The sequence below is a fragment of the Babylonia areolata genome, chromosome 10, assembly GCF_041734735.1.
Source record: "Babylonia areolata isolate BAREFJ2019XMU chromosome 10, ASM4173473v1, whole genome shotgun sequence".
Lineage (NCBI taxonomy): Eukaryota > Metazoa > Mollusca > Gastropoda > Neogastropoda > Buccinidae > Babylonia > Babylonia areolata.
Window position 1 is genome coordinate 106188 of NC_134885.1, and position 18959 is coordinate 125146.

Sequence of the window (18959 nt, forward strand, 5' to 3'; positions counted from 1 at the left end):
TGTGTTGTTGTTGTAAGGTTTGCCCACTGCTGCACGGTTAGTTTTGTGGTGTTGTGTGGTGTGGTGTTGTGTGGTGTGGTGTGGTGTTGTGTTGTGTTGTGTTTTGTTTTGTTGTTGTGTGTTGTGTTGTGTTGTGTTGTTGTTGTTGTTGTTGTAAGGTCTGCCCACTGCTGCATGGTTAGTTTTGTGGTGTTGTGTTGTGTTGTGTTGCGTTGCGGAGGAAGGAGGAATTTTTGTTCAATGTCCCGTCACATACATCGGTGATTGAAGACATTTTGTTAAAGTATTTATGAATACATTTGAGTATTATCGGTTAGAAGGGGTGGGAGATGTGAATGAATGTAGGGTTGGGGGAAACTGGGCAAATGAGGGTGAAATTTGAAAAAAAAATTCTAAATACAATTACAGGAAATTACTTAAAGGACTTCGTAAAAGAGAAGTCGTTAAACAGTCAAGCGAAACAAGTGGTAATTAATGCAAAAAGTCAAAAACATCAACATTCTCAGTCACTTGTGAAGACACAATTTCATGTACATAAGGCTTCATCAAGCTACAGTCAAAAATTATATGCTTGTCAGGTTACTAAAGCATATGCACTTGACATTAGAACAATACTTGGACCGTAATGAATTTGATAATAGTCTGAGAGCTAAACTCAGAATTGGTCTGCAAATCGGACCAAAGTCTGAGAGTCAGCTGACGAGGTTTTAGAGTTGAATTCAAGCACCTATAAAAGTCTCTTTCTAGTTTAATGCTTATTTTCTTGTATGACAATGGGCAATATGCTTTAAAACAATCTATATGATTCTTTGCTTCCCTTTTTGCTGCCCTGTCTGCTTGGTCATTATAAAGGAATCCAGTGTGGGATGGTATCCAACAAAAATCAACATTTGTACCCTTCACAAAATAGGGAGTGCAATAAATACCTATTTCAGACAATAAATCATCTCTTTGATTATTCTCAAAAAGGAGCAAACTTTTTAAGACAGATTTAGAATCAACACAAAATAGGATATTACTTACTATGATTGGTATATCAACAATTGATTTAAAGCCATAAGGATGGCAACCAATTCAGCTGTAAAAATTGAATGTCCCTTACCAAAATAATGATTTTTCTGTTTTTAGGTCAGGAATGACAAAAGCAGATCCTGCACTGCTATCATCCAGGACCGAGCCATCAGTGTAAACTTTTAAATGATAATAAAAATTTTCATCTAATTCAGTTCTGACAGATGTTGCTATTATGTGTGGAGATTCTCCTTTTATTGTGTCAGAAACACATATGGTGACATTTGCTTTTGTTAACTCTCAGGGAGGGACAGGTGTTGTGTTGTGTTTTTGTTGTTGTTGTAAGGTCTGCCCACTGCTGCATGGTTAGTTTTGTGGTGTTGTGGTGTGGTGTGGTGTGTTGTGTTGTGGTGTGGTGTGGTGTGGTGTGGTGTGGTGTGGTGGTGTGTTGTGTTGTGTTGTGTTGTGTTGTTGTTGTAAGGTCTGCTGCACGGTTATTTTTGTGGTGGTGTGGTGTGGTGTGTTGTGTTGTGTGGTGTGGTGTTGTGTTGTTGTTGTTGTTGTTGTTGTGGTGTTGTGTTGTGTTGTGGTGTGGTGTGGTGTTGTGGTGTGTTTGGTGTGGTGTGGTGTGGTGTGTTGTGTGGTGTGGTGTTGTGTTGTGTTGTGTTGTGGTGTTGTTGTTGTTGTTGTTGTAAGGTCTGCCCACTGCTGCATGGTTAGTTTTGTGGTGTTGTGGTGTGGTGTGGTGTGGTGTGGTGTGGTGTGGTGTGGTGTGGTGTGGTGTGGTGTGGTGTGTTGTGTTGTGTTGTGTTGTGGTGTTGTTGTTGTTGTTGTAAGGTCTGCCCACTGCTGCATGGTTAGTTTTGTGGTGTTGTGGTGTGGTGTGGTGTGGTGTGGTGTGTTGTGGTGTGGTGTGGTGTGTGGTGTGGTGTGGTGTGGTGTGGTGTGTTGTGGTGTGTTGTGTTGTGTTGTGTTGTGGTGTGCTGTGCTGTTGTTGTAGGGTCTGCCCACTGCTCTATGGTCTGTTCTGTGGTGTTGTGTGTTCTGTTGTTGTGTGGGGTATGATATGATACTGTGTGGTGTACAGGTATGTGGTACAATGTGATACAGTGTGTGGTGTACAGGTATGTGGTACAATGTGATACAGTGTGTGGTGTACAGGTATGTGGTACAATGCGATACAGTATGTGGTGTACAGGTATGAGGTACAATGTGATACAGTGTGTGGTGTACAGGTATATGGTACAATGCGATGCGGTATGTGGTGTACAGGTATGTGGTACAATGTGATACAGTGTGTGGTGTACAGGTATGTGGTACAATGTGATACAGTGTGTGGTGTACAGGTATGTGGTACAATGTGATACAGTGTGGTGTACAATATGGGGTATGACATGATACAGTGTGTGGTGTACAGGTGTGGGGTATGACATGATACAGTGTGGTGTACAGTTGTGGGGTATGATACAGTGTGGTGTACAGGTGTGGGGTACGATGTGATACAGTGTGCGGTGTACAGGTGTGGGATACTATGTGATACAGTGTGTGGTGTACAGGTGAGGGTTATACAATGATACAGTGTGTTGTACAGGTATGGGGTATGACATGATACAGTGTGGTGTACAGGTATGGGGTATGACATGATACAGTGTGTGGTGTACAGGTCTGGGGTATGACATGATACAGTGGTGTACAGGTATGGGGTATGACATGATACAGTGTGGTGTACAGGTGTGGGGTATGACATGATACAGTGTGTGGTGTACAGGTATGGGGTATGACGTGATACAGTGTGTGGTGTACAGGTGTGGGGTATGACATGATACAGTGTGGTGTACAGGTGAGGGGTATGACATGATACAGTGTGGTGTACAGGTGTGGGGTACGATGTGATACAGTGTGTAGTGTACAGGTGTGGGGTATGACATGATACAGTGTGGTGTACAGGTATGGGGTATGACATGATACAGTGTGTGGTGTACAGGTGTGGGGTATGACACGATACAGTGTGTGGTGTACAGGTGTGAGGTATGACATGATACAGTGTGTGGTGTACAGGTGTGGGGTATGACATGATACAGTGTGTGGTGTACAGGTGTGGGGTATGACATGATACAGTGTGGTGTACAGGTGTGGGGTATGACATGATACAGCGTGGTGTACAGGTGTGGGGTATGACACGATACAGTGTGTGGTGTACAGGTGTGGGGTATGACATGATACAGTGTATGGTGTACAGGTGTGGGGTATGACATGATACAGTGTGGTGTACAGGTGTGGGGTATGATACAGTGTGGTGTACAGGTATGGGGTATGACATGATACAGTGTGTGGTGTACAGGTATGGGGTACGATGTGATACAGTGTGTGGTGTACAGGTATGGGGTATGACATACAGTGTGGTGTACAGGTGTGGGGTATGACATGATACAGTGTGGTGTACAGGTGTGGGGTATGACATGATACAGTGTGGTGTACAGGTGTGGGGTATGACATGATACAGTGTGGTGTACAGGTGTGGGGTATGACATGATACAGTGTGGTGTACAGGTGTGGGGTATGACGTGATACAGTGTGGTGTACAGGTGTGGGGTATGACGTGATACAGTGTGGTGTACAGGTGTGGGGTATGACATGATACAGTGTGGTGTACAGGTGTGGGGTATGACATGATACAGTGTGGTGTACAGGTATGGGGTATGACATGATACAGTGTGGTGTACAGGTGTGGGGTATGACATGATACAGTGTGGTGTACAGGTGTGGGGTATGACATGATACAGTGTGGTGTACAGGTGTGGGGTATGACATGATACAGTGTGGTGTACAGGTGTGGGGTATGACATGATACAGTGTGGTGTACAGGTGTGGGGTATGACATGATACAGTGTGGTGTACAGGTATGGGGTATGATACAGTGTGGTGTACAGGTGTGGGGTATGACATGATACAGTGTTCTGTGGACAGGTGTTGGGTATGACATGATACAGTGTGGTGTACAGGTGTGGGGTACGATGTGATACAGTGTGTGGTGTACAGGTGTGGGGTATGACATGATACAGTGTGTGGTGTACAGGTGTGGGGTATGACATGATACAGTGTTTTGTGGACAGGTGTGGGCTTCTTCATGATACCTATGTTGTGTACAGGTGTGGGGTATGGCATGATCGCAGTGTCAGCGATGGTGGCGCTGTATTACACAGTGCTGATTGCCTGGGCCTTTCTCTACCTGTTCCGTTCATTTGCGTCTGAGCTGCCCTGGGAAAGATGTCACCCCAAATGGGCTTCCAACAGTAGGTTGTCTGTGGTGCCTGTGTCCCTGCCACTATCTGTTGGTGTCTGTGTGCCACTGTCTGTTGGTGTCTGTCTGTGTGCCACTGTCTGTTGGTGTCTGTGTGCCACTATCTGTTGGTGTCTGTGTGCCACTGTCTGTTGGTGTCTGTGTGCCACTGTCTGTTGGTGTCTGTCTGTGTGCCACTGTCTGTTGGTGTCTGTGTGCCACTATCTGTTGGTGTCTGTGTGCCACTGTCTGTTGGTGTCTGTCTGTGTGCCACTGTCTGTTGGTGTGTTCATTCCCCCTTTCTCCTCTGGCCCCTGTCCTGCTTTCTGTCTCTGTCTCTCAGCATATGTACCCTTTATCATTTAGTTTTGTTTCTATGTCCCTCTTTGTCTCTCTGTCTCTCAGCATATGTACCCTTTATCATTTAGTTTTGTTTCTATGTCCCTCTCTGTCTCTGTCAGCATATGTACCCTTTATCATTTAGTTTTGTTTCTATGTCCCTCTTTGTCTCTGTCTGTCAGCATATGTACCCTTTATCATTTAGTTTTGTTTCTATGTCCCTCTTTGTCTCTCTGTCTCTCAGCATATGTACCCTTTATCATTTAGTTTTGTTTCTATGTCCCTCTTTGTCTCTCTGTCTCTCAGCATATGTACCCTTTATCATTTAGTTTTGTTTCTATGTCCCTCTCTGTCTCTGTCAGCATATGTACCCTTTATCATTTAGTTTTGTTTCTATGTCCCTCTTTGTCTCTGTCTGTCAGCATATGTACCCTTTATCATTTAGTTTTGTTTCTATGTCCCTCTTTGTCTCTGTCTGTCAGCATATGTACCCTTTATCATTTAGTTTTGTTTCTATGTCCCTCTTTGTCTCTGTCTGTCAGCATATGTACCCTTTATCATTTAGTTTTGTTTCTGTGTCCCTCTCTGTCTCTGTCAGCATATGTACCCTTTATCATTTAGTTTTGTTTCTATGTCCCTCTCTGTCTCTGTCTGTCAGCATATGTACCCTTTATCATTTAGTTTTGTTTCTGTGTCCCTCTCTGTCTCTGTCAGCATATGTACCCTTTATCATTTAGTTTTGTTTCTATGTCCCTCTTTGTCTCTGTCAGCATATGTACCCTTTATCATTTAGTTTTGTTTCTGTGTCCCTCTTTGTCTCTGTCTGTCAACATATGTACCCTTTATCATTTAGTTTAGACCCTATTTAGTGTGAGGACTGCTAAAAAAAACCCACACCAATGCTTGTCAGTTATCTTTATAAATAAAGATTTCTGTCTTGTATTTCTGGTCTAACTTCTCTGCATGCATTACTTGTCCCTTTTCTTTAAGGTTGGAAAGAAAGGCAAATGAACAACAAAACGTCAGATGAAGAGGAATGGGGGGGGGGGGGGGGGGGGGGGGGGGCGAGGGGGGGCGGAGAAGGGCATCAAAGTGTGTGAAGAAAAAGAAAAGTGACAAAGGACAAAATACAGCATAAGTGCCTCAGCACATCAGCATGGAGTACAATATTTGGAAGACAGTTGGATCAGTAGAATTATTACTTAGTGACAGTTTTCTTGGTAAAGAGTGATGATATAAATAATAATGATAATAATAATAATAATAATGGTATTTATATAGCGCTGAATCTTGTGCAGAGACAAATCAAAGCACTTTCGCACCAGTCATTCATGCGCATGCGTAAATCTAAAACTGCATTTCAGGACAGGAAGAATTCATCATACTTTGTTAGAGGTTGGGAAGCAACAGTGTTTTTCTGTCAAATAGTGATGTATATGCATTCCAGGAAAGGATAGATTTATGTTTTTTTTATGGTTCCAAGATATTATGGAATAGATTTTTTACAGGAATAAGTTATGTAAACATCTTTCAGAGTGCTATAAGTTATGTATACATCATTCAGAGTGCTCCAAGTTATGTTCACACCTTCCAGAATGCTATTCCTACCTGGAAGCTGATGAGTGTAAAGCCGTGAACGGGTCTGTGTACTATGAGAACACCTGTTACAATGCCACCCAGGCTGAGGACTTCAACATCACTCACCTGGCCACCAACAAGAGCATCCGCTCCCCACCTGCACAGGACTTCTTCGAGTAGGTGTTGTCTGGGTCACTGTCTTTGTCTGTTGGTTGACATTGTACATAGTACTGTCTCTTGGTTGACATTGTACACAGTACTGTCTGGGTCACTGTCTTTGTCTGTTGGTTGACATTGTACATAGTACTGTCTCTTGGTTGACATTGTACACAGTACTGTCTGGGTCACTGTCTTTGTCTGTTGGTTGACATTGTACACAGTACTGTCTGGGTCACTGTCTTTGTCTCTTGGTTGACATTGTACACAATGCTGTCTGGGTCACTGTCTTTGTCTGTTGGTTGACATTGAACATAGTACTGTCTGGGTCACTGTCTTTGTCTGTTGGTTGACATTGTACATAGTACTGTCTGGGTCACTGTCTTTGTTTGTTGACATTGTACACAGTACTGTCTGGGTCACTGTCTTTGTCTGTTGGTTGACATTGTACACAGTACTGTCTGGGTCACTGTCTTTGTTGGTTGACATTGTACATAGTACTGTCTGGGTCACTGTCTTTGTCTGTTGGTTGACATTGTACACAGTACTGTCTGGGTCACTGTCTTTGTTGGTTGACATTGTACATAATACTGTCTGGGTCACTGTCTTTGTTGGTTGACATTGTACATAGTACTGTCTGGGTCACTGTCTTTGTTGGTTGACATTGTACATAGTACTGTCTGGGTCACTGTCTTTGTCTGTTGGTTGACATTGTACATAGTACTGTCTCTTGGTTGACATTGTACATAATACTGTCTGGGTCACTGTCTTTGTCTGTTGGTTGACATTGTACATAGTACTGTCTGGGTCACTGTCTTTGTTTGTTGACATTGTACACAGTACTGTCTGGGTCACTGTCTTTGTTGGTTGACATTGTACATAGTACTGTCTCTTGGTTGACATTGTACATAGTACTGTCTGGGTCACTGTCTTTGTCTGTTGGTTGACATTGTACATAGTACTGTCTGGGTCACTGTCTTTGTTTGTTGACATTGTACACAATGCTGTCTGGGTCACTGTCTTTGTTGGTTGACATTGTACACAGTACTGTCTCTTGGTTGACATTGTACACAGTACTGTCTGGGTCACTGTCTTTGTCTGTTGGTTGACATTGTACACAGTACTGTCTGGGTCACTGTCTTTGTCTGTTGGTTGACATTGTACATAGTACTGTCTGGGTCACTGTCTTTGTTTGTTGACATTGTACACAGTACTGTCTGGGTCACTGTCTTTGTCTGTTGGTTGACATTGTACACAGTACTGTCTGGGTCACTGTCTTTGTCTGTTGGTTGACATTGTACATAGTACTGTCTGGGTCACTGTCTTTGTCTGTTGGTTGACATTGTACATAATACTGTCTGGGTCACTGTCTTTGTCTGTTGGTTGACATTGTACATAGTACTGTCTGGGTCACTGTCTTTGTTTGACATTGTACACAGTGCTGTCTGGGTCACTGTCTTTGTCTGTTGGTTGACATTGTACATAGTACTGTCTGGGTCACTGTCTTTGTCTGTTGGTTGACATTGTACATAATACTGTCTGGGTCACTGTCTTTGTCTGTTGGTTGACATTGTACATAATACTGTCTTTGTCTGTTGGTTGACATTGTACTGTCTGGGTCACTGTCTTTGTCTGTTGGTTGACATTGTACATAGTACTGTCTGGGTCACTGTCTTTGTCTGTTGGTTGACATTGTACACAGTACTGTCTGGGTCACTGTCTTTGTCTGTTGGTTGACATTGTACATAGTACTGTCTTTGTCTGTTGGTTGACATTGTACTGTCTGGGTCACTGTCTTTGTCTGTTGGTTGACATTGTACACAGTACTGTCTGGGTCACTGTCTTTGTCTGTTGGTTGACATTGTACATAGTACTGTCTGGGTCACTGTCTTTGTTGGTTGACATTGTACATAGTACTGTCTCTTGGTTGACATTGTACACAGTACTGTCTGGGTCACTGTCTTTGTCTGTTGGTTGACATTGTACACAGTACTGTCTGTTGGTTGACATTGTACACAGTACTGTCTGGGTCACTGTCTTTGTCTGTTGGTTGACATTGTACATAGTACTGTCTGGGTCACTGTCTTTGTCTGTTGGTTGACATTGTACACAGTACTGTCTGGGTCACTGTCTTTGTTGGTTGACATTGTACACAGTACTGTCTGGGTCACTGTCTTTGTCTGTTGGTTGACATTGTACACAGTACTGTCTGGGTCACTGTCTTTGTCTGTTGGTTGACATTGTACATAGTACTGTCTGGGTCACTGTCTTTGTTGGTTGACATTGTACATAGTACTGTCTCTTGGTTGACATTGTACACAGTACTGTCTGGGTCACTGTCTTTGTCTGTTGGTTGACATTGTACACAGTACTGTCTGGGTCACTGTCTTTGTTGGTTGACATTGTACACAGTGCTGTCTGGGTCACTGTCTTTGTCTGTTGGTTGACATTGTACACAGTACTGTCTGGGTCACTGTCTTTGTCTGTTGGTTGACATTGTACATAGTACTGTCTGGGTCACTGTCTTTGTCTGTTGGTTGACATTGAACATAGTGTTGTCTGGGTCACTGTCTTTGTTTGACATTGTACACAGTACTGTCTGGGTCACTGTCTTTGTCTGTTGGTTGACATTGTACACAGTACTGTCTGGGTCACTGTCTTTGTCTGTTGGTTGACATTGTACATAGTACTGTCTCTTGGTTGACATTGTACACAGTACTGTCTGGGTCACTGTCTTTGTCTGTTGGTTGACATTGTACACAGTACTGTCTGGGTCACTGTCTTTGTTGGTTGACATTGTACACAGTGCTGTCTGGGTCACTGTCTTTGTCTGTTGGTTGACATTGTACACAGTACTGTCTGGGTCACTGTCTTTGTCTGTTGGTTGACATTGTACATAGTACTGTCTGGGTCACTGTCTTTGTCTGTTGGTTGACATTGAACATAGTGTTGTCTGGGTCACTGTCTTTGTTTGACATTGTACACAGTACTGTCTGGGTCACTGTCTTTGTCTGTTGGTTGACATTGTACACAGTACTGTCTGGGTCACTGTCTTTGTCTGTTGGTTGACATTGTACACAATGCTGTCTGGGTCACTGTCTTTGTCTGTTGGTTGACATTGTACATAGTACTGTCTGGGTCACTGTCTTTGTCTGTTGGTTGACATTGTACATAGTACTGTCTTTGTCTGTTGGTTGACATTGTACTGTCTGGGTCACTGTCTTTGTTTGACATTGTACACAGTGCTGTCTGGGTCACTGTCTTTGTTTGGACATGGTGCAATAATATGGGCGACAGTAATTTTTAACCATTACTGTGAAATACAAACACTTGCAGTGTTGTTCAGGAAATTTGAGCAACACCGCCAAAGACACATATGTGAAGCACTCAGCTCAGGGCAAGAGTTGACCATGTGCTGAGTAAACTCCACTTTCCTGAGGATCAAGCCTGCATCTGGTCCATTCCTATTTCTGTTTACTTATATAGTTTGCTCAGTTTGTTTATTTTTCAATGATTTATTTTCAGATTATGTTGTTTTGCTTTTTTATTCTTGAAGCAAAGATTTGGGTTGTTTTGTAATTTGTTAATTTGGCTGATTGTATTTGAACATATGTTTTTCAATTCTGTAAAGAATGATGGACTTATTCTAGTTAAATTCAGTTATTCACAGTGGGTCATGTTCCTACACAGCCCTCTCACTCCTGAATCACATCACACAACAAATAAGGACGTTAAATGATTCTTTTAGAATTTGTTACACATTAGGTTTTCTCAGTACATTTAACAATGTTCACTTCATGAATTAGTTGTCTGTTCATGTCTGTCCATCAACGCCACAAAGAGCACACCACACCACAGTAGTCCAAAGAATCTGAGAAATCCAAAGAAGAGTTAACCTCAAAAACACACTTCTTTTTTATTCAGTCTATGTTCTGTTGATACTGTTTCAGATACTTTAGATTCATTGATTTCCATTCAGTTTTTTGTTTGGTTTCATGGTCATGTGGTATTATTTCAGATACTTTAGATTCATTGATTTCCATTCAGTTTTTTGTTTGGTTTCATGGTCATGTGGTATTATTTCAGATACTTTAGATTCATTGATTTCTGTTCAATTTTTTGATTGGTTTCATGGTCATGTGGTATTATTTCAGATACGATTCAAATTGAGGTTTTTAAATGTTGCTTTTCTTATCTTGACCAAAAACAGATTTCAAATATATGCATTGATTTTGTGTTTTACATGATGTTCACTGATCAGAATACATGGATTGATTTTGTGCTTTATACGATGTTTAATGATCAATATATGGATTGATTTTGTGCTTTACATGATGTGCACTGATCAATATATGGATTGATTTTGTGCTTTACATGATTGATGTTCACTGATCAAAATACATGGATTGATTTTGTGCTTTATGTAATGTGCAATGGGGACAGGCAGAGGATGCTGCTGGCAGTTCCTAGTCACGACTCTGCACGCTATCGGCTGTGGGGTGATGGTTGTTGCCGTAGACTGGGGCAGATGCGGTGCCCGTATCCTCCCACAGTGTCAGAGCAGCCCTTTTTAGGGACAGCACTGCTCTCCCCACATGGGGAAGGGAAGATAAAAGGATCCCTAAACAAAGCCTGCCTCACCTAGTACCTAGTAGGAAACCGCACCTACTTGGACATCCAACAAAAACGGTTGAAAACAACAGAAGAAAAGAACCAGGAGTCATGCCCTGACTCTGGGTGCCTGGAATGTTCGCACCCTTTTAGACAGAGATGACAGACCAGAAAGGTGCACAGCGCTCATTGCTAGAATGCTTGATTGCTACCAGGTGGACACAGCAGCCCTGAGCGAAACAAGGTTTGCCGGTGAAACCCAACTGGAGGAAGTTGGAGGGGGCTGCACTTTCTACTGCATTGGGAAGCCAGAAGGCACCCCAAGAACCTCAGGCGTGGGCTTTGCCATACAAACCAAATTTGCACAACAGCTTGACAGCCTTCCACGTGGGATAAACGATAGGCTGATGACCCTGCGTCTGAAGCTGTCCGAGGATCGCTTCACCACAGTCATCAGCTGCTATGCCCTGACGATGACCAACCCTGATGACATCAAAGAAGCCTTCTACGAGGAGCTCAGCCGCACCATTTGAGTGGTAGACAGAAAGGACAGGCTTATCATCCTTGGGGATTTTAATGCCCGCGTCGGCGTAGACTTCTTCTCATGGCCAAAAGTCCTAGGACAGCATGGCATTGGCAAGTGCAACTCCAACGGACTGCTTTTGCTCTCGCTCTGCATACAGCATGGACTGACCATCACCAACACCCTCTTCCAACAAGCGGACAAGTACAAGAACACATGGATGCACCCCTGCTCCAAGCAATGGCACATGTTGGACTATGTGATTGTCTGGCAGAGGGACAGAGATGTTTCCGTTACACGCTGCATGAGAGGAGCAGTCTGTTGGTCAGACCATCGCTTGGTACGCAGCAAGATGAACATCAGACTTGCACGCAAGGAAATCCAAGCAGCTCTCCAAGAAATTCCTGCATCTACTGATGTAGAAGAGGTTTGGAGCACCTTTAGAGATGCTGTGTACACAGCAGCAGTTGACACACTCGGCTTTTTACAGAGGAGTCACAAAGACTGGTTTGACGAGAACAACTCTGGAATCTCCAAGCTCCTGAACACACTCCATATACGGCATCAGGATCACATTTCTGATAAAGACTGCCAGAGAAAGAATAACCAGTACTTGGCTCCGCAACTAAGCCATTGTCGTTAGTAGGGGGCTTAGTAGGTGGTGTCCTAAGTACGTTGAATCAGAACAGGTGCCACTGAACACCACCGAAGTGACTCAGCAGCAGTGCAGGGTCTCTTCTGGTGTGTGGCCTCCTAGCGACCTAACATTGATGGTTCCCTGCGGACTGCCAATGCTGGAACTGTGACAGACGAACCCGGGTGTGGCCGTGCATGGGGGAATCTAAATGAGCGGTGTGGGAGTAATGCCACTGAAATGGTGCAGATGATGGGGCAGCAAAAAAAAAGAAAAAAAAAGAAAAGAAAAAAGACTAACCAGTACTTGCAAACCAAGCAACTCGTGACAACAAGCTGCGTGAAATGAAGAACACCTGGTGGGAGTGAAAGTCCGAAGAGCTTCAGTCCGCTGCTGATGCTCACGACATGAAGACCTTCCATGATGGTCTAAGAGCTGTGTATGGGTCGAGAGTCACAGGATCAACCCCTGTCCGAGCCTTGGACCAGACCACCCTCCTGACAGACAAGAAAGACATCCTTGCCCACTGGGCAGAGCACTCCAACACCCTCCTCAACATGGACACGTCCGTATCTGACGAGGTAACTGCAGCCCTCCCACAGCTACCAGTCAATGACTCGCTAGCTGCCCCTCCCACCAAGGCTGAGACCCGGAAGGCCTTGAAGCTGACAACGTCAGGAAAAGCACCAGGAGCGGATGGAATCCAGGCCGACATCTACAAGTATGGAGGCGAGGTGCTGACAGACAAGCTGACTGCCCTGTTCCAGTCGGTCTGGGAGAGAGGGGAGGTCCTCTAGGATTTCAAGGATGCTTCAATTGTCCACATTTACAAATGGAAGGGAGACAAAACATCCTGGGATAACCACCTTGGAATCTCTCTCCTCTACATCACTGTGACCGGGGCATCTACATTCAGTTTCGCACAGAAGTCTTAATAAATAAATAAATAAATAAAGATGGCAAACTTTTCAACTTGTGACGACTCCATGCCAGGTCCAGGGTGTTTGAGGCACTGTTGAGAGTTCCTCATCGCTGATGACTGCGCTGTGCTGCACACACCCATGAGGACATGCAGTTCATTATGGACAGGTTCTCAACCTCCTGCGGGCACTTTGGACTCACCATCAGCCTCAGCAAGACCGAGTCCATGTACCAACCAGCTAGCTCACAGAACGCCAGTGCCCCCCCCCCCCCACCTGCAATCAAGATTGATGACACAGAGATGAAGTCAGTCAAGTTTTACTACCTGGGCAGCATACTATGCAGCAACGGAGCCCTTGATGCAGAAGTGACGCTGCGCATTGCCAAGGCCAGCTCCGCCTTTGGCAGACTCAACAACAGGCTATGGAACAACAAAGGCATCAGGCTCAGCACCAAAATCAAAACCTACAGAGCTGTTGTGCTGACCACCTTGTTGTACTGCTGTGAAACATGGACGAAATATTGTCATCGCATTCAACAACTTGATCAGTTTCACCAGAGATGCCTACTAAAGATCCTTGGCATAAAGTGGCAAGACAGAGTCTCCAACCTCCAGGTCCTTGAGAGGAGCGGCCTGCCCAGCATCGAAAGCCTGCTGATCCAGTGCCAGGTACGCTGGACAGGACACATTGTCAGCATGACAGACAGCAGGATCCTGAAGATGCTTTTGTATGGCCAGCTGGAGGAAGGCCACCATGAACTTGTAAGACCCTGCAAGCACTTCAAGGACACCTTGAAGACAAACCTCAGAGCCTGTGACATAGACATCACTTCCTGGGAAACTGATGCCCTTGACCGCTCTCACTGGAGGATGCTGTGCTCTAGTGGCATAAAGACGTTTGAAAACAAGAGAACTCTGGCCATTAAGGAGAAGTGTGAGCAAAGGAAGCAGGAGAAGTGTGAGCAAAGGAAGCAGGAGACGTTTTCCCTTGCAACACCTGTGGGAAGTGCTGCGCATCCAGAATCGGCCTCTTCTCCCACATGATGACACACACTGACAGATAAGCCTGCCTGCCTACTCATCCGTCGGTCCGACGGGAGATTCCATCACTGATCAAAATACATGAATTGATTTTGTGTTTTTCAAGATGTTCACTGATCAATATATGGATTGATTTTGTGCTTTTCGTGATGTGCACTGATCAAGTATTCATCTGCATGTTACTCTATGAGCACATTGGTAGTGTCCTGGTTTTTGTCGTTGCTTTTTTTCATGGTGGAACTATATAAACTGATTGAGTGAATTGATACCCTGTTTGTTTTTCATGGTGGAACTATATAAACTGATTGAGTGAATTGATACCCTGTTTGTTTTTCATGGTGGAACTATATAAACTGATTGGGTGAATTGATACCCTGTTTGTTTTTCAGGGAGGAGCTGTTGGGATGAGCAGGGGGTTTGAGGAATCCTGTTTGTTTTTCAGGGGATTGAGGAATCCTGTTTGTTTTTCAGGGGTTTGAGGAATCCTGTTTGTTTTTCAGGGGATTGAGGAATCCTGTTTGTTTTTCAGGGGATTGAGATGGGATTGAGGAATCCTGTTTGTTTTTCAGGAAGGAACTGTTGGGGATGAGCAAAGGGATTCAGGACATTGGCACCGTGCAGTGGCAGGTGGCACTGTGCCTCTTGTTGTCATGGTCACTCACCTTCCTGGCACTGAGCAAAGGGGTCAAGTCTGTTGGCAAGGTAACTGTTGTGGTTTTGGGGAGATCAAGTCTGTTGGCAAGGTAACTGTTGTGGTTTTGGGGAAATCAAGTCTGTTGGCAAGGTAACTGTTGGGTTTTGGGGAGATAAGTCTGTTGGCAAGGTAACTGTTGTGGTTTTGGGGAAATCAAGTCTGTTGGCAAGGTAACTGTTGGGTTTTGGGGAGATCAAGTCTGTTGGCAAGGTAACTGTTGGGTTTTGGGGAAATCAAGTCTGTTGGCAAGGTAACTGTTGGGGTTTTGGGGGAGATCAAGTCTGTTGGCAAGGTAACTGTTGTGGTTTTGGGGAGATCAAGTCTGTTGGCAAGGTAACTGTTGGGGTTTATGGGAATGATTCATTGTGTCAGATCAAGTCTGTTGGCAAGGTAACTGTGACATGGCTGTTGGCCCGAAAGCTCTTAGTTGGGCCAGTTTTCTCTGCTAAAAATAGTAACATGAAAAACCCAAGTGGAACACCGCACAAGCGCCGACGGTAATACCAAGCCGGCCTCTTGTCTTTCACACACACGTGAAGACTGAGGCCATGATATCGCCGGTTTCAGAGTGGGCTGGATGTAGAGGCAGCAGGAACTTGTGCACAACTGCTACCTAATAATGTTACACTGCCCTCACACACCAATGATGGAATAATGTTATACTGCCCACACACACCAATGATGGAATAATGTTATACTGCCCACACACACGAACGGTGGAATAATGTTATACTGCCCACACACACCAGTGATGGAATAATGTTATACTGCCCACACACACGAACGGTGGAATAATGTTATACTGCCCACACACACCAATGATGGAATAATGTTATACTGCCCACACACACCAATGATGGAATAATGTTACACTGTCCACACACACCAGTGATGGAATAATGTTATACTGCCCACACACACCAATGAAGGAATAATGTTACACTGCCCACACACACCAATGATGGAAACTGGCTACAATTCAACTGTGAGAAGGGAGCTATTGAAAATGAAACATAAAACACACAAAACGTTGTTTTGTAAAACAGGCAGAGAAGTAAGAGATCAATGAATGGTATAAATCCACTTCCTCTTCACATTGAGCACTTGAGTAATGGAAGAAGTTATCTACTGATAGAAAAGTATTATAAAACAAGCAAACAAAAAACAACCCAAACAAGTGTGTTCCATGCACGTCTCACATACATATATTGATATAAACAATTTCCATATATAGAGTACAACATCAGGAAAAAGCAAACAATGAGATGAACTACACACACCCACACACACACACCCACACACACATTCACTTAAGGACTAATAGACAAAATAACACAATTCTGAGAGACAATGAAAAAAGAGACAAGGAGAGAGTGGAGCAGGGAGCACTGTCAACTTGTGTGAAGGTGGAAAAACAACTGCAACACACACGCACGTGCATGCGCACGTGCACACACACACGCACACACGCGCACACACATGCACACACATACACACACAGAGTTGCTTGTAATGTTTGGTAGTCATGTTTTCTGGGGGCAAGGTGGAAGAACAGGTGTATAAGCTTACTCTTGTACGCTGAATAAATCTCATTTTGCCTTGCCTTGACACAGTGTTCAGTGGACTAAGAAAGTCAAGTGATTATTTTCAGTTGATGACAATCTGTTCAATCACTCTTTCTCTTTTCTCTTCTTTTGGGGTGTGTCATGCAGTCTGGGGGATGTCAGTGTCCACTGTTCTGTCGTCACTTGTTTCAGTCTCTCTTTGTCCTCTTTCATGGCCACCTGCACTTCAGCTGGTTGACACTGGCCTGCATTCCTGCTGCTCCTGCTCTCCGTGTAAGGCTAATCCAAACCCCCACTTCCTTATCCACTCCACACAATGCTCTTCAACAATGTGCTGTTTTGGGGTGATATTTGTGCAATGACTCAAGTATGTCCTGAACACACTCATGTATCTTTTGATGGCCTCTTCAGTCACACCAAGTTCATTTCTGCCGATCGGCTTTTTTGATGATACAAGTTGATGCACCATGGAAAACTGCTGATTCAGCATGAGGTATTTCCTTCGGATTGCAGTGGCAACTTGGTGAACTTCATGATCATCAGTCAGTTCATATGCTGCCCTTTCTCTACTCTCACAAATATCACTGAGTACCATTGGTTGCAAATATTTACTGCAGTGGTTGCCAGCAAATGTGCCACTGAAGTAGGTCTGTCTGACAATGCTGTATTTGTTCAGCACCTGCTCTGCTCTGTCTACAACTGGTGCTTCATGTTTCCTGAAAGGTTGAAGGCCTCTCAAGGAGCTCTACTCTGTCTACAACTGGTGCTTCATGTGGTCAGGTCAGGTCATTAGATCTGCTACTGGTAACCTGTAATCCAGTACAACCTGTTCAGGGTCGGGTTGCTGGTGACTAAACCGGCACTCCCACCGCTCCCTTCCGGGACTGGTGAGGTGGGTGGCTAGACACCCTTATGGAGATCCATAAAAGGGCGTTGGCTCAGGAGAGCCACCGACGGCCATCTAGCTCCACCATGCTGTGTGCATGCCACACGCAGTTGGCCCCCGGGGTGTGTCTACCCATGCATGCGAAGTCTGGATCCGGCAGAATCTGCGGAAGAAACCTATCGGTTCAACGGAGAGGAAGGCGGTTACAGCAATGCACTGTGGAGTGCAGAGAGCAAGATGAGACACCGAAAGGATATCTTGGTCATCCACTGCATCCGTGCTCATCCTCCAGTCATCTCGACTTAGTCTTGCCACTGGAAATTGGTGGACCCGGACGAGAGAGTAAGGTCGACGTTGCGCAACTCCTCTTCACTTTAAACAAACTCATCGCGCAAGTCATCAGTCATCCAAAATGACCTTTCATCCTTCACCATTTCATCACCCCCAAGTCCTGTGGCGACAGGCGAGCGACGAAACGACAGGTGTGGGTACACTGGCAGTCGCAGCCACAGACCTGCACGCAGGCGGCTCAGGCCATAGGGTCGTTCTTCGTCGACAGGAGCAGCGATGGAGCTCGGCAGCCGCCTGAGCGTCTGAGCAGCCCTCTTTAGGAATGCACTGCTCACCTCCCTGGCATGAGGAAGGGGCTAGAAAAGGTGCCCTAAAAATTGCCTGCTCCATATCACCCTGGCCAGCATACCGCGGCTGGCGGGGACCCTACATCAGCGGTCAAAACAAGAAAGAAAAGAAAAAAACAAGGATCGTTCCTCTCACCATTGGTGCTTGGAACATAAGGACTCTCCTGGACAGAGACAACGCGGACAGACCCCAAAGGAGAACGGCACTAGTTGCATCCGAACTCGCCAGATACAACATTGACATCGCAGCCTTGAGTGAGACTCGGCTTGCAGGCGAAGGCGAGCTCTGTGAACAGGGATCTGGTTACACCTTCTTCTGGAGTGGACGAGGAAGCGAAGAGCGACGTGAGGCTGGCGTTGGTTTTGCAGTAAAAACAGCACTTGTCAGCAAGCTAGCTGGAATCCCAAAGGGAGTCAACGATAGGCTTATGACCATGAAACTCCCACTGGCATCTGGCCAGAAGCACCTCACCATTGTCAGTGCCTACGCCCCAATCATGACCAACCCGGATGAAGTGAAGGCGAAGTTCTACGAGGACCTTCACTCTGTCATTGCTGCTATCCCTAAAGCAGATAAGCTCATCATTCTTGGGGACTTCAATGCTAGAGTTGGCTCTGACTACATCTCCTGGGATGGAGTGATTGGAAAGCACGGTGTGGGCCACTGCAACCCAAATGGATTGCTTTTGCTTCAGACCTGTGCAGAGCACGAACTGCTGATAACCAACACAGTTTTCTGCCTCCCTACCCGTAACGGGACATCATGGATGCACCCTCGCTCAAAGCATTGGCATCTCATCGATTATGTCATCGTCAGGAAAAGGGATAGGCAAGATGTACGTGTAACAAAGACCATGTGCGGCGCCGAGTGTTGGACAGACCATCGCCTTGTAGTCTCGAAGCTGAACATTCGAATCCAGCCCAAGAGACGCCCCCAAGGTCAGAAGGCTCCAAAACGGCTCAACATCGCTAAGCTGAAAAACATCACCAACAAACAGTCCTTTGTGGAGCTGCTGGAAGATTGTCTGGAATCCGCCTCTCTGGACAACCAGAATGTGGAGTCTGACTGGAGGACCCTGCG

At 45.0% G+C, this 18959-nt stretch overlaps 1 protein-coding gene across 4 annotated transcripts in view; it reads left to right on the forward strand.

Annotated features, from left to right (window-relative positions):
• The window catches only part of LOC143286674 (sodium- and chloride-dependent glycine transporter 1-like), a 143428-nt gene that overhangs the window by 50291 nt on the left and 74178 nt on the right, over positions 1 to 18959 (forward strand). For all 4 annotated transcript variants that reach the window (XM_076594311.1, XM_076594310.1, XM_076594313.1 and 1 more), the window contains 3 exons: positions 4161 to 4304; positions 6225 to 6384; positions 14665 to 14797. In XM_076594311.1, the coding sequence (XP_076450426.1) occupies positions 4161 to 4304; positions 6225 to 6384; positions 14665 to 14797 (437 nt within the window). The remainder of the gene's footprint in view (positions 1 to 4160; positions 4305 to 6224; positions 6385 to 14664; positions 14798 to 18959) is intronic.